Source organism: Jaculus jaculus, chromosome 3, assembly GCF_020740685.1.
Source record: "Jaculus jaculus isolate mJacJac1 chromosome 3, mJacJac1.mat.Y.cur, whole genome shotgun sequence".
NCBI lineage: Eukaryota > Metazoa > Chordata > Mammalia > Rodentia > Dipodidae > Jaculus > Jaculus jaculus.
The window spans coordinates 181,620,943-181,635,831 of NC_059104.1; the positions used below are offsets into that span (position 1 = coordinate 181,620,943).

At 38.0% G+C, this 14,889-nt stretch overlaps 1 protein-coding gene across 1 annotated transcript in view; it reads left to right on the forward strand.

Moving 5' to 3' along the window:
- Pde3b (phosphodiesterase 3B) overlaps positions 1–14,889 on the forward strand; it is a 118,591-nt gene that overhangs the window by 84,653 nt on the left and 19,049 nt on the right. Inside the window, exons 6-10 of the mRNA XM_045146142.1 lie at positions 640–850; positions 1,694–1,767; positions 7,529–7,671; positions 8,670–8,807; positions 13,621–13,732. Of these exons, the coding sequence (XP_045002077.1) occupies positions 640–850; positions 1,694–1,767; positions 7,529–7,671; positions 8,670–8,807; positions 13,621–13,732 (678 nt within the window). The remainder of the gene's footprint in view (positions 1–639; positions 851–1,693; positions 1,768–7,528; positions 7,672–8,669; positions 8,808–13,620; positions 13,733–14,889) is intronic.

Here is a 14,889-nt window from a genome sequence, read left to right on the forward strand (position 1 = left end):
TCAACTCCAGACAGGTGCGTCACTTTGTGACCTTGCTTGCTTGTGTTACCTTATGTGTCTGGCTTAATGGGACCTGGAGAGTTGAATGTGGGTCCTTAGGTTTCTGCAAGTGCCTTAACAGGTAAGCCATCTCTCCAGCCCTAGACTTCTTTAACTAATGAAATAACCAGAAAAATTAAAATGACATAGGAACACTTGTCACTATTCTGTGTGCATACACACTCGCATGTGTACACACAGGTATGTTAATTCAGATGAGATCGTTATTTCACAGTGTATAGGATTCACACTCATCAAGCTGTGTACATTTTTTGGTTATGCCCCAGTAAGGCAGATTTCACTTCAAGTCATGCATTTTTTTGTCTTTTACGAAAATTTGAGCCATACAATATGCACATTTTAGTAACACTCTCAGTTTTACCTGTTATGTGCTGTTATACCAGACACTATTCATTCAGTGGTCATAATGATGACAGATATGACAATTACTGCTTAAATTCCTTGAAGCCCCACAAAGAAATTTCTATTTGATTGTGAATACTTTGTTTTTTAATGAAGAAAGTTCCCTTTATAAAAAAACACTCAGTGAACACATACATACATGTCTTATTTACATACCCTCTCTCTTGATTTTCAAAGGTGCTTTGCCTAGCCTGAGTCTCGTGAATTCTCCCAGCCACGTGCCACTGTCTGCTGGCTCTGTAACTAATCGATCACCTATAGAATTTCCTGACACTGCTGATTTTATTACTAAGCCAAGTGTTATTTTGCATAGATCTCTGAGCAATGTACCCAGTACATCAGATTTTTATCAGTACCTTAGAAATTCTGATAGCAATCTATGTAACAGGTAAGTTTCCAAACTTTCTTATTCCTATTTCAAAGTAAATTTTATCTCAATGAATTATTATGCTTTCTAATTTTATAGCTAGGATATAGATTTAAGAGTACATCCTCTCTATTTTCATAGTTGTCTTTATTCCAAATAAAGTCTCATTATGGTACTATTAATTTATAATTAAATAATCCTCATTTAAGGTAAAGTATAATGGTAATCTCATCATAACATTAGTAAACAGAATTATTCAGCATATACCACTCAGGTGCTTATTTGTAGTACCCAGATGATACCATTTTCTTAGTTTTGCTTTGACAGAAATATAGATTTTTACCCCAGATTCCAATGTGGACTTTCAAAAATATGTTATTTCCTTCAAGGTCACACATAACCTTCCTAGAACAAAACTTTTTAAGTTTATACACAGATTATCATATTAGGAGATATTACAGTTGGGACCTTGCTTAAATATCAAGCAGCTTCTCTTTTCTTTTTTTTTTTTTTTTTTTTTTGAGGCAATACCTATTGACTGCCTTTTTTGTGTTTGTGTTTGTGTGTGTGTGTGAGAGAGAGAGAATTGTTATGCCAGGGCCCCCAGCCACTGCAATTGAACTCCAGATGTGTGTACCCCTTGTGCACATGTGTGACCTTGCTTGCTTGCGTCACTTTTTGTATTTGGCTTGCGTCCAACCTGGGAGAGTCAAACATGAGTCCTTATAGGCTTCACAGGCAAGCACCTTAGTCACTAAACCATCCTCTGTAGCCCTCAAGCAGATTTTCTAATTATGGTTAAGTTAATAAAAATTTTAAACTTCATCTATCATATACATGTATTTATCTGTTTTATTCTATAAGCTGTGGACATCAAATACTAAAATATGTTTCAACATGTGAATTGGATGGGACAGATCACCACAGTGGAAAATCAGGTGAGATTGTGTAAGTTATATGCCTTTGAATTTGAGATTAGTTACTATAATGTATCTTGGAATGGCTAAATTAATATTTATATTTATATACTTTTAAATTTTGGGTGTTTTTTGTGGACTGGGGAATCAAACTCAGTGACTTATCTATTCTAGATGAATGCTCTACCATTGAGCTACATCCTTACCCCCATTTATACATATTTCAAATGAAGATTATTTTATTTTTAACTCCTTGGGAATTAAGAATAAATTATAAATAATAGATGCTAAAAGTATTTTGAAGAGTAAAAAGCATGTTCAGATGAATATAGTCTTTGGCTATGGCTGGTGTCAATAAGCAGTGAAATTATTAATGTCAAAGCTAGCACTACACAGTTTGAGTTTGCACAGTTTTTGTGGCATAGAGAGGGGTTGTTTGTTTATGGCATAAACAGGAATGACTAATGATTCTGAAACATTTTATATCCTCAAAAAAGAAATATTACCATTGATGAAGTTATAGTTGTTTTATAATCATAAACTGCCAACAGTAGCAAATTAAGCAACTTAGACCAATATCATTTTGAACAGAGCTAGAGAAGCTGGGCAAATTGTAATTTTTTAAATGAACTTGTAGCCATTGGAGGACTAACAAACTCTTAAAAAATTATCAGTACAAAATCTAGAAAAGGAAAAGAGCTTAAGAAACTAAGTTTGGGACTGTTAAAAGAGTGTCTAGCGTTTTGGTATCTGGTAGGATATGCAGTCCTTTTGGGTAGTTTCATTAGGCCAAGTAGACAGAGGCCGAAGTTCAAGGCTTGCTGCAGAAACATAACCTTTCAAGGGCTAGGCCCTATGAAAAGAGGTAAATGAGAACTAGGTCTACTTGGGGATTATAGGCTTTTTACAGTCCCTTTACAAACTGTGAAATTCATACTTTTAAAGTGTGCAATTCAATAGTTTAAAAAATTCTTGTTCTTACATCTTAAAAGGTTGCTTAAAAGCATGAGAAAGGCTGGAGGGATTGCTATATTGGTTAAGGTGCATGCCTGCAAAGCCAAAGGACCCAGATTTGATTCCCCAGGACCCACATATGCCAGATGCACAAGGTGGCACATGCACCTGGAGTTCGTTTGCAGCAGCTAGAGGCCCTAGCATGCCCATTTTCTCTCTCTGCCTGCCTTCTTCCCTTTCTCCCATCCTGTCAAATAAATAAATAAATAAATAAGATTTTTTTAAAAAGCATAAGCAGACAGTAACCAGTCATTTATACCCTCTTCCAAAAAGTAGAGGAGGATGTAAAACTTCCCAACTCATCTTGTAAAACTGGTATTACCCTCACACTATAGCCACACAAAGCAATCACAGGAGAAGAACACAACAGATGCATGACTTTCATATATACAGAAATAACAGTTCCCCCAAAATATTTGCAAACTGAATCCAACAATAAAAATACGTTCTATGTAATGCGTGGTATTCCAAGAATGCAGGAATGCCTGCAGGACAATACATTGTGCGATAAAAATGTCATATGATCTCAGTAGATGGTGGAGGGTGAAAAAAGCACTAGCAAACATTCAATACTTTCTTGTGATGAAAAACAAACTAATAATAGCTGGGAATTTCCTCAGATTGAAAAAGGGTGTATTCACTGCTAACATCCTTCCTTAATAGAAAACAGATAAATTGACATTCTTTTTATTTTTTATTGGGAACCTTAATATATGAACATACTATGAATTTGTCATGTTCTTACTAGGTCATTCTCTTTGGTCCCTTCTCCTGGGTCCCTGTGCCACTGAGGGCCCTCATAGTGTGGGTGTCTGTAATCACTGTGGGTCATGAATGCACCTATTGGTTACTGTCGGGGCAGTGCCCCCAAAACAGCTTCCCACTCTGTTGCTTTTACATTCTTCCACAGTGTTCCCTAAACCTTGGAGGGCACTTAAGAAATTTCCTTTAGTATTGAGCTACTGGAACCTCTTATTTTCAGCTTTGATGAGTTTTGAGTCTCTTCAGTATCTACTGCCCTCTTCATAAAAAAGGTTTTCTGGCTCGCAGTGTGGGACTGACACTCATTCAACCTGCCACTTACTCTGCAATGTTGCTTGGACCCTGGCAGGTGTGGGAGAGATGACTTGTCCAGTGGTAGGCACTTGGTTTTCTCATCTTGTCATTTTGATGGGTCTTGGGTCTGTCTTCCTGGAATTTGCTTTTATCTGTGAAAAGCAGGTTTGCTAACCAAGATGGAGAACATTAATCAAAGGAGATAAACATATATAGTTAGAAGGCTTTAAAATGGAAAAAATTTCTGCCTTTAGCCAAAGAACAGTAGGAAGCTCTTAATAAGATCTATAACCTTGTAAACCATAGCTTTCTGCTTAGTTCTTAGGCCAAGTATGAATTCCCTCCCACTGCGTGGGCCTCACAGTCAATCAGAGAGCAGTTGATTATCCCATAGCATGTGGCACTATGGCACTCATGGGTACATCTTGTCTGTCTAGTTGGTTTTGTAGCTTGTAGGATCCACTGTTTGCTGATAATTAACATTATTCTTTAAAATAATTTTTTAAAATTTATCTGAGAGAGAGGAAAAAAGAAAGAGAGAGACAAAGAGAGAATGGGTACACCAGGACCTTCAGCCACTGTAAACAAACAACAGACACATTGTACATTTGGTGTAGGAGGGTCCTGGGAAATTGAATCTGAGTCCTTTGGCTTTACAGGCAAATGCCTTACCTGCTAAGCCATCTCTCCAGCCCTAGTTGACATTCTTAACAATAAAATATGAAGATTTTTGGTCTCAGTAGTCCTATTAAACATTATGGTTTAGTTAGGGAAATCTGAAAGAAAAGTAAATTAAGGTATCCTGAATTTAAAGAAATAAAACTGTCTCTATTAATAGATCCTATAGGGCAGAAGTCTCTAAAAGACACATAAATACACACACACACACACATTACTAGAAACAATAAAAATGTTTAGCAAATTTAAAACACAAAGTGAATTTCAGAAAAATATGTAGAACTAAAATATTATAGACATCTTCAGAAAATAAATCACTATTTTTAAAATTATTACCTGTAAAATAGTTGTTTAGATTACTAGAATTAATTCATGTTCAGTATATCAAATGTCAATTTTTATGTTATTATTTAAAATTTTATCATTTTATTTATTTATTAGATACAAGAGGAGAAAAAGAGAATGAGAGAGGGAGTAAGCACCAGGGCCTCTTGCAAATTCCAGATGCATGTGCCATGATGTGCATCTGGCTAAAGTGGGACCTATAGAATTGAACCTGGGTCCTTGGTCTTTGCAGGCAACCACCTTAACTGTTAAGCCATGTCTCCAGCCCAATGTTACTATTTTAGAATGTTGTAGTTATTGACTTACCAAGAATACATGAATGTCATAGACCTCTGTACCTACATTACAATGCCTCCCAAAGTCATGGATACTGAATTCTATATATCTATATATACTTTGTTTTTTCATATATATGTGTATGTGTGTACATACAAACATACATACTATGATAGACTTTAATGTATAAGTTAGACACACTAAGAGATGAAAACAATAATGAAATAGAACAATTATACCCCTTTAATACAATGAGATTGGCAATATCACTGTTCTGCTTTGGTGTCATTAAATTAAGTGTACTACAACCGACACTAATTGTCAGATAGGTAGGAGCAGACACAGTTTGGACTAAAAATTAAGTGATTCGGGTCCTGGGTTGGAGGGAGCAGAACACTGTGAGATGTTATCATTCTATTCAGATGAGCATAGAGTTTGAAAGTCATGAATTATTTCTGAACGTTTCCACGTAATATTTTGGGACCACAGCTGACCTTGAGTAGCTGGAACTGCAAAGTGAAGAAGCAGACAGGGCAGGACTACTGTGTTCTAAATTTCATTTCCTATATGTTTTCAATGACAGTATTCTAACCTTCAGTTAATAATTTTATTATGTATGCAGTATTTTAGGGTCAGCATCAAGTAAAATTTATTGACCTCCTCTAAGTATAGTATTTAGTAAGTTAGGTGTTGCTCACATTTTAGGGGTGGGGAGAAGCCTTGTTATTATAAGTCACAAATACTGGAGTACCTGGAAACTCAACTTCAGTGAGCATTTTTTTAAAAACTTTTTTCTTTGTTTTTGAGACAGCTTCTCTCTCAGTTTCCCAGGTTGGCCTAAAGTAGTGATCCTTCCAGTTAGCCTCCCCAGTGTCTGGGACTGACTGCAGACATTCACTGCTGACCCCTCTGAAGAACTCATAAACACCCAGCCTGGCTCACATCTGTAATCATAGCCCTCAAAAGAGCAAGGCAGGAAGATTGCCAGTGAGTTCAAGACCAGCCTGGGCAACATAGTGAAGTCCATGCTAGCCTGTGCTGGAGAGACTGTCTCACAAAGGCCAAAAACAAAATGAACTCAATTTTTTTGGTTTTTTTTTTTTTTTTTTTTTTTTTTTTTTTAAAGTAGGGTCTGGAGAGATGGCTCAGTGGATAAACCATTTGCTGTGAAAGCATGAGTATCTGAGTTCAAAATCTTGAAACCTCACATAACAGCTGGAAGCTGTGACAGACTTTGGAATTCCCAGCACTGCCTATAGTGAGATACAAAGTGGAGACAAGAGAGTTCATGTGGACTAGCCTGGCCAACATAAAGAACAGTGGTAGTCTGCCTCAAATGAGGTGGAAGGCAAGGACTGGTACTCGGAAGTTGTCCTCTGATCTCCACATGTATGCCAAGGCCGGTACACACACAACAGCAGCAGCAGCAACAACAAAAGCAGCAACTAATGGGGGTGAAGTAAGAGGATTGCTATTTAAGGGCAGACTAGACAACTATCTCAATAAATACATAAACAAACAAAAAATGCTATTTATTGACAAGTACACAGGTCATGAGTTTAAAGCTTGATTAGTTTTCAGACATTATATAACATGTACCCAGATCTAGAAACTAATTACTTCAATCTTAAATTTTCCCTTTAAGCACCCTTGCAGCTGTTAACCCCAAGGTAATGATCTTCTGGTCTTTCAGTGTTCACATGCTCCACTCATGTGTATCAGTTTGATATGGTTTTAAAGTTTTCATAAGGAAGGCCACAGAATATGTACCTTCCCCCAGCTCTGTTCATTGATCATTTTGTCGTTAAGAAACATCCACATTGTTACATGTAATTGCAGTTCATTCTTGTTGCTCAGTAGTATTCAGTTATATGAATAAAGTATAGTTTATTCATTCAACTGTTAATAGATTTTTGGGGAAATTTGCCTGTTCCTGGCATTAGAAACAAATGAATAGGGACATTTTTACACATGGCAATAAGTACTACTTGGCTGCCATTGTTGTTCTGCTTTTCTTTGTGACTTGAGAAAAAGCATATTATTAATCATATAGATAGAAAAATAACTCAAAGTTCATGATATTGTGGTCTAAGTTTTATGTGCGAGCTAAATATATTTATAACTTTTAATTTTGAGTTTTGTATGTAAATCTCAAGACATTTCTTGTTGGTAGGGACTGACTTCTTTCTTGTATAAAGATATTTGTCCAAAGTGGGACTGTGTGCTGCCTAAGCACCAAACACCTGTACACAGTAGTTCAGCAAGAAGCAGCCAGTGGTGTGACGGAGTACTTGGAACAGAAGCATTACAGCTCATTTCATCTGAATATTTTTAAGCCAATAACTAATTTTCTTAGAAGTTACACATCTAAGGTAAATTTTGTTTCTGTTTCTTGTTACATAATGTTTGAAAGGTGAAGAAGACAACACCACTATCTCAAAAGAGTCATTCAGCCCTATGGAAACTCAGCAAGAAGAGGAAACAAAGAAGACAGACTATAGAAATTTATTTTTGGAAGGTGTTAATCACCTAACAGAAGAGCTACAGCAACCAAATGTAAAAGATAAACTTTCAATATCATTATGTTAAGGTGCTAAGTAATATTACTTAGTACTGGTTTCATTGTTTTGATGAAAAACAAAAATATTAACTAATTTTTAAATTTTAATTAATGTTTTCATCAATAAGTCACAGTAACTGAATAATTCTTGGGTTATAAATAATAATTAGTTCTACCCTATCATCAGAAAATAACAAGTAATATTCACTTTCATTTTATTTTATTTTTTTTTAAAAGTTTTATTTATTTATTTATTTATTTACTAGAGACAGAGAGAGAGAGAGAGAGAGAATGGGCATGCCAGTGCTTCCAGCCACTGCAAATGAACTCTAGATGCATGCGCCCCTTGTGTATCTGGCTAATGTGGGTCCTGGGGAATTGAACCTGGGTCCTTTGTCCTTGTTGGCAAATGCCTTAAGTGCTAAGCCATCCCTCCAGCCCCCACTATTCACTTTTAAATGAAGATATTTAAATTTTATAGTAGATTAATTTTATTCTGATATTTTTTCAACTGAGTATTTTAAAGTGTAGAAAATATGTACTTAGTCATTCAAAACAAAGAGAGTAGTTATTCATGATAATTCCTTTTTATCCCTTAAGGTTCAAAATTTAAGCTACTAGAAAACTCTCCCATACATTGATGAGGAAGCTTTCAAGTAATTAATGCTACCCTAATTTTGTTTTCAGCCTTTGATACCTATAACTTCCATGATTGAAAATAATACATTTTCAATTTATATTGTCATTTGGAAATAATTTAAATAAAAGTAAACATAATCACTTTCCTGATGCTAATAAACCATGTTTAAAGATGTCTCAAAATTCCATTCAACAAACAGAAATAGAAGGTTTTAGATAAAAGGAGATTTGAGATGGCCATTATAGGAAATATTACTCACTATTTTTAATGCTCACCTGTAAGTATTCCATTTAATTGTGGGTTTAGCCATGTTAACAAAGGGTAAAGTTATTTTTTTTTCTTCTTCATGTTCAGCTTGAACAGGAAGAGTCACTAGAGCTCATGTTAGTAGAAGAGTATGACTCATTAATAGAAAAGATGAGCAACTGGAATTTCCAAATATTTGAGCTTGTAGAAAAGATGGGGGAGAAATCGGGAAGGATTCTCAGCCAGGTTTGTTTTCAAATCTCTACCTTTATCATTTTTTTTTACTAATATTTTATCTTATTGTTCTAAAAACAAAACATAAATACCATGATATCGATTAAGGCATGAATTCATCACTGGCATTCATCCTACACTCAATTATTTTATTCATGAAGTTCAAGATACATATAAATAATTTTATATGCTATATGTAATATGTATTTTTCATGTAAATATGTATGAACAATCTTTTTAGGCTAGTAAAACAATATTTAATTTTACTTGATTCTTTATTTTTTTAAGTAGAAACTGTGTAAGGGCACATCATGTGTTGTTAACGTCATTTCCCTCCTCCTTATCCCCACTCCATTGAGGACCCTCCTTAGGGGATTGCTGGTACTCATCATGGAGTTGTGTGGGTTATGAGTTGCGAGAGCAGCAGTCAGTCATCGTGGTGGGGGATGTCTCTGCATAGTCCCTTCCACCTATGGCACTTACATTCTTTCCATACCCCCTTCCACAAAGTTCCCTGAGCCCTGGTGGGTGTGCTTTAAGTCTACGTTGGTGTTGAGCTGCCAGCAGCTTGTGGATTTCTGCTTTGCTGCGTTTTGAGTAACCTGTGTCTGTCTCCATCACCCTGGCCCGGGTTGTCAAGCTTGCTGTGGAGCAAGCACTTTTTCATCTCGCCAGTTCCTCTGGATTTACCTGAGCCCTGGCTGCTATGCAAAGGGAGGTTCATCTCCTGCCATGGAGTCACCTACCCTTGTCTCATTGATAGTTTCTGTTTTCCTTGGTTCTCGCTGCTTTCCATAAAAGAAAATCATTCTCCAACACAGAGTGAGATCAGGATAGGTTAAAGGGGATAGTATTGTTAATTTAGAGAGATGAGTATAGCCTCACATTTGGACAAAGATTGGTGAGAGTTTCTCACTGGAGTCCATAATCTTGGTCTCCATGAGATTCTGCCTTGGTCCCAGTTCCCGTTATGGGTTCCTTTCCACTGAGTGGATCTCATAGTCAATCAGAGAGCATTGGTTACCCACCTGGGCTATGTGTCACTATGACAGAGGTGAGGACATCTTGTTAGGCAGGTTTCTTTAATATAGTACTGTCCCCTGCTTGCTTAGAACATTGTTGGCCATTTCCCCTCAGCAGCTCTGTGGCACTTTTCAGCGCTATACGGGCAGACCATGTGAGAAATGGCTTCCTTCTAGACTCAGCCAAATCTCTTGATGTTCTGTGTTGGCAGCATGTGGTGGATTCAGCAATACAGTCTTACCTTTTACCTCAGTGTGTAATCAAGTGCTTTGGAAAAGCCTCTCTTGTTTTGGAGACCTCATAGGTCTCTGTGATCAACAGCTCAATGTGGGTTGTAACCAATTTCTGGTACTGGGAGTTATAAGTCAGAGCCAAAATGTTTTAGGGTTAGGCTTCATCCTACCTGCTCCAGGGCCCTTCTTACCAGATGTTCCCTCCAGGCTTCTGTTGAGGCTTGTGTCTTTTAGTCTGCTGTCCAGGATGAAGTTTTCTATGGTACCAATTTATTTTGGATGTGTTTATTTATTTATATCTCCCCTCCCCTGCTGTTCCCTTCCCCCTAATCCCTTCCATCACTCTTACCTGTCCCTTGAGTTGTCTGTCAGGTATGCCTTCAACTTAAGCTGATTGAGCTTAGGAACCACAAATGAGAGAGAACACACAGTGTTTGTCTTTCTGTTTTTGTATGAGCTCACCTAGTATGATCCGTTCCAAGTCTGCCCAATTTCCTACAAATTTCATTATATAATTTTTACTTACTGCTGAGTAGAATTCCATTGTCTATATGTACCACATCTTCATTTTCCAGCCATCAAATGATGGGCATCTGGGTTGATTCCAGTTCTTAGCTATTGTGAATTGAGCAGCTATAAACATGGTTGAGCAAATGTCTCTGCAGTGGAGAGTGGAGTCTTTAGGGTAGATGCCTAGCAGAGGAATGACTGGGCTAGTTGTTAGCTCTATTTTCATCTTTTACAGGAGTCTTCATACTGAATTTCGTAGAGGTTGTACCAGTTTGCACTCCCACTAGCAGTGAATGAGGATTCCTCTTTCCCCACATCCTTGTCAACATTTATTGTTGTTTGATTTTTTTAAAAATGATTGCCATCCTGTCTGGAGTAAGGTAGAATTTAATAGTTATTTTTAAAGTATATTTATTTTTATTTATTTATTATTATTATGAGAGAGAGAGAGAGAGATGGAGGAAGGGAGGATGGGCCCATCAGGGCCTCTAGCCACTGCAAACGAACTCCAGATGCACACATCACCATGTGCATCTGGCTTAGGTGAGTTCTGTGGAATTAAATGTGGGTCCTTAGGCTTTCCCGGCAAGACGCGCCCTAGCCACTGAGTGAGCCCTTCAGCCCTCATCGTTGTTTTAATTTTCATTTTCCTGATGGTTAAGGGTGGTGAACATTTTCTTTGGTGGGTACTACACATTTTGATTTTTTCCTTTGAGAATTCTCTACTCATTTCTCTATCCCATTTTTTAATTGGATTGTTTGGTTTTTTTATTGCTTAGTTTTTTTGAGCTCTTTGTGGATTCTAGATATTAGACCTCTGTCAGTGGTATAGCTGGCAGAGATTTTCTCCCATTCTGTGTTTAGTCTGTTGGCTCTGTTATTGGTATGTTTGTACCAAATCTTTTAGCTTCATGAGATTCCACTGGTTGAGTGATTCTTTAATTTCCTAGGCTACTGGGGTATTGTTCAGGAAGTCTTTACCAAGTTCTATATTGTAGAGAGTGCCCCCTGTTTTTTATCAAGTAGTTTGAGGGTTTCAGGTCTTATATTGAGGTATTTAATCCACCTGGAGTTGATTTTTGTGCATAGTGAGAGTCATGGGTCTAGTTTCATTTTTCTGAGTGGTTTTCCAATTTTCCCAGCACCATTTATTGAAGATGCAGTCTTATTGCCAGTGTATGTTGTTGGCCCCTTGTCAAAGATCAGGTAGCTGTAGTCACTTACTTGAGTCTTAAGGTTGAAAAGGACATGAAAAGTGATGTCCACTTTTCATCTGTCCTTCCTATTCTTTATCTTTATAGTTCATCTCATAATAAAACCCAGAGTCCATGTTTGACCTAGTCAGTTCACAGCACTGAATCATATTTACTTTTCAAAAAGTTGAATATTGGGGCTAGGGAGCTGGTTCATTGGTAGAGTACTTGCCTTGGAAAGTATGAGAACCTGAGTTTGGTCAACACTTCCTAATTAAATGCTGGGCATGGTAGTTTATGACTGCCTTCCCAGAACTGGGGAGGCAGAGTTAGGGATCTCGGAGCTCTCTGCCCGCCATCTTAGCCTAATCTGCTGAGCATCAGGCCTCTGCGAGACCCTCTGTGCTGATGAAGCGGACAGCGTACGTGAGGGTTCTGTCCAGCTTCTCCCGCAGCCTCCGTGTGTGTACTCACGCATGGTACCTAGACCCCACACGAACATGCACCCATACACATATGCAAAATATAGTTCATCAGTTCCTTTAATACTATTATTTATGGAAACATAAGAACAACTCATGTGGCAGTCATATACAGCCCTCTAATTGAATTTTTAGAGCCCAAATTTATTATTTATTTTTGGTACTTTTTATTGTAGTTTTTATTATTTGCAAGGAGAGAGAGGGAGAGAATGGGCACACCAGGGTCTCTTGCCACTACAAATGAACTCCAGATGCATGTGCCACTTTGTGCATCTGGCTTTACATGGGTGCTGGGGCTTGAACCCAGGCTGTAAGGCTTTGCAGGCAAGTGCCTTTAGCTGCTGAACCATCTCCCTATCCCTGTTTTTTTGTCTTTATTTTTTAAGAATACAACATAATTCACAATGACTATCATTAAATTAGGAATTAAAAAGCTAAAGATAAAAAAAATTTAAATGAGGACATGAAGTGTTTGTTAAGCTCTGGTTTTCATGGGTATGAGGATGATTATCTACCCTCTTTTCTTGGCTTATGGAAAGAATTAACCTTAGAGAAGCTTTTGATAATTTAACTTGAAGAAATATACCAGGTGTGATGGGACAGGTTTATAATCCCTGCTAATCAGGAGGCTGAGGGAGGAGAATCACAAGTTCAAGATCAGCTTGGATAACTTTGTAAGGCCCTGCCTCAAAATGAAACTGCCAGAAGGGCTGTGATGTACGCTAGTGCCGAGCGCTCCTGCATCATGGGGAGCCCCGCGTTCACTGTGATGTACGCTAGTGCCGAGCGCTCCTGCATCATGGGGAGCCCCGCGTTCACTGTGATGTACACTGGTGCCGAGCGCTCCTGCATCATGGGGAGCCCCGCGTTCACTGTGATGTACACTGGTGCTGAGCGCTCCTGCATCATGGGGAGCCCTGTGTTCACTGTGATGTACGCTGGTGCTGAGCGCTCCTGCATCATGGGGAGCCCCGCGTTCACTGTGATGTACGCTAGTGCCGAGCGCTCCTGCATCATGGGGAGCCCCGCGTTCACTGTGATGTACGCTAGTGCCGAGCGCTCCTGCATCATGGGGAGCCCCGCGTTCACTGTGATGTACGCTAGTGCCGAGCGCTCCTGCATCATGGGAGCCCCGCGTTCACTGTGATGTACGCTAGTGCCGAGCGCTCCTGTCCATGTGTGAGTGTTTATTGTTAGATCAAGAATTTTAGAGAATTTATAGAATTTCTGTTTTCACTGTGTTCTGGAGTATGGAATAAGTTTAAAGATCTGTTTCACTTTATGATACAGTCCTGTGCAGTCACAGTGCAAATCACAAAATGTACTGAATTGTAGATAGAAAAAGAAATTCTGATTTTTAAAGTGAACTCTATTTTACATTTAGGTTATGTATACCTTATTTCAAGACACTGGTTTAATGGAAATATTTAAAATTCCCACTCAAGAATTCATGAAATACTTTCGTGCCTTAGAAAATGGCTATCGAGACATTCCTTGTAAGTATTTAAGTTAAATAATATTGATGTAAAATTCTTCATTATCTTTCTTTTTAGATGGTTACTTAGCACACTTTTGAAGTATACATTTTGAAAAAATTAAAGTATTTTTATTTATTTATTTTGGAGCGATAGACATGCACACATTCATATGCCAACACACATACAAACACACACACACACACAGACTGAGAGAGAGAAAGAGATAGATAAAGAGAGAGACAGAGACGGAGCATGCATACACAAGGGCCTCTTGACATTGCGAACAAACACTAGAAACATGTGCCTCATTGTGAATCTGGTTTATGTGGGTACAAGGCTGGAAGGTCCTGCAAGCAAATATCTTTAATAACTGAGTGATCACCTTTAGCCCAATTCTGAAAAATCTTAAATAAAGAATTAAAAAGAAAATCTGTAACTTACTCTCTGGTGTTAACTGGACTACTGAGGACATTTTGGTATATGTCCTTCGAGTCTTTTCCCTTTATATAAATTTGGTTTTTGTAAAGTGCATTGTAATATTGATGCCTGTTTATAATCAGCATCTCACTTTTGTGCTATATGGTATGTCTTTTTATGTTAATAATTATTTGAACACTTTATATTTCAATATTTGCTAATATTAAGTAAAAAGATGAAAAATTTTCATTTTCAATGTTCAAAATTTAGCTATAGAATTTCATTTTTAATTGTGTTCTGATCTATGAAATGATTTTTTTGCACTTACATAGTGTGTCTTGTGTGTGTGTACGTGTGTGTGCGTGCTGATGTGATGTGCAGTGCATGTACCTGTGGAGGCCAGAGGAGAGCACCGCGTGTCCCTCCCCATGGTTCATCTGCCTGTTTTTCCTGGAGCTTGAGTTTCGTGCTGCTCCCCGCACCTTTCCCTTTTCACAAGCCCCAGGACTCTCCCGTCTTCTCTCCACAGGATGGTTTACACTTGTGGGGAGTCACCCTGCTGGTACGTAGGTGCCGGGGGTTCACACTCAAGTGGTCTCAGCCACCTTCAGGCCCTCATGTTTGCACAGGAAGCACTCTTACCCACTGACTCATCTCTCCAGCCTGATTTTTAATAGTTATTTGAATCTGTGGTAAATACAATTTAAATTTCATGTTAGGAAAAGACATGGCTTTTTACGTGTTAGAAAATTCTATGG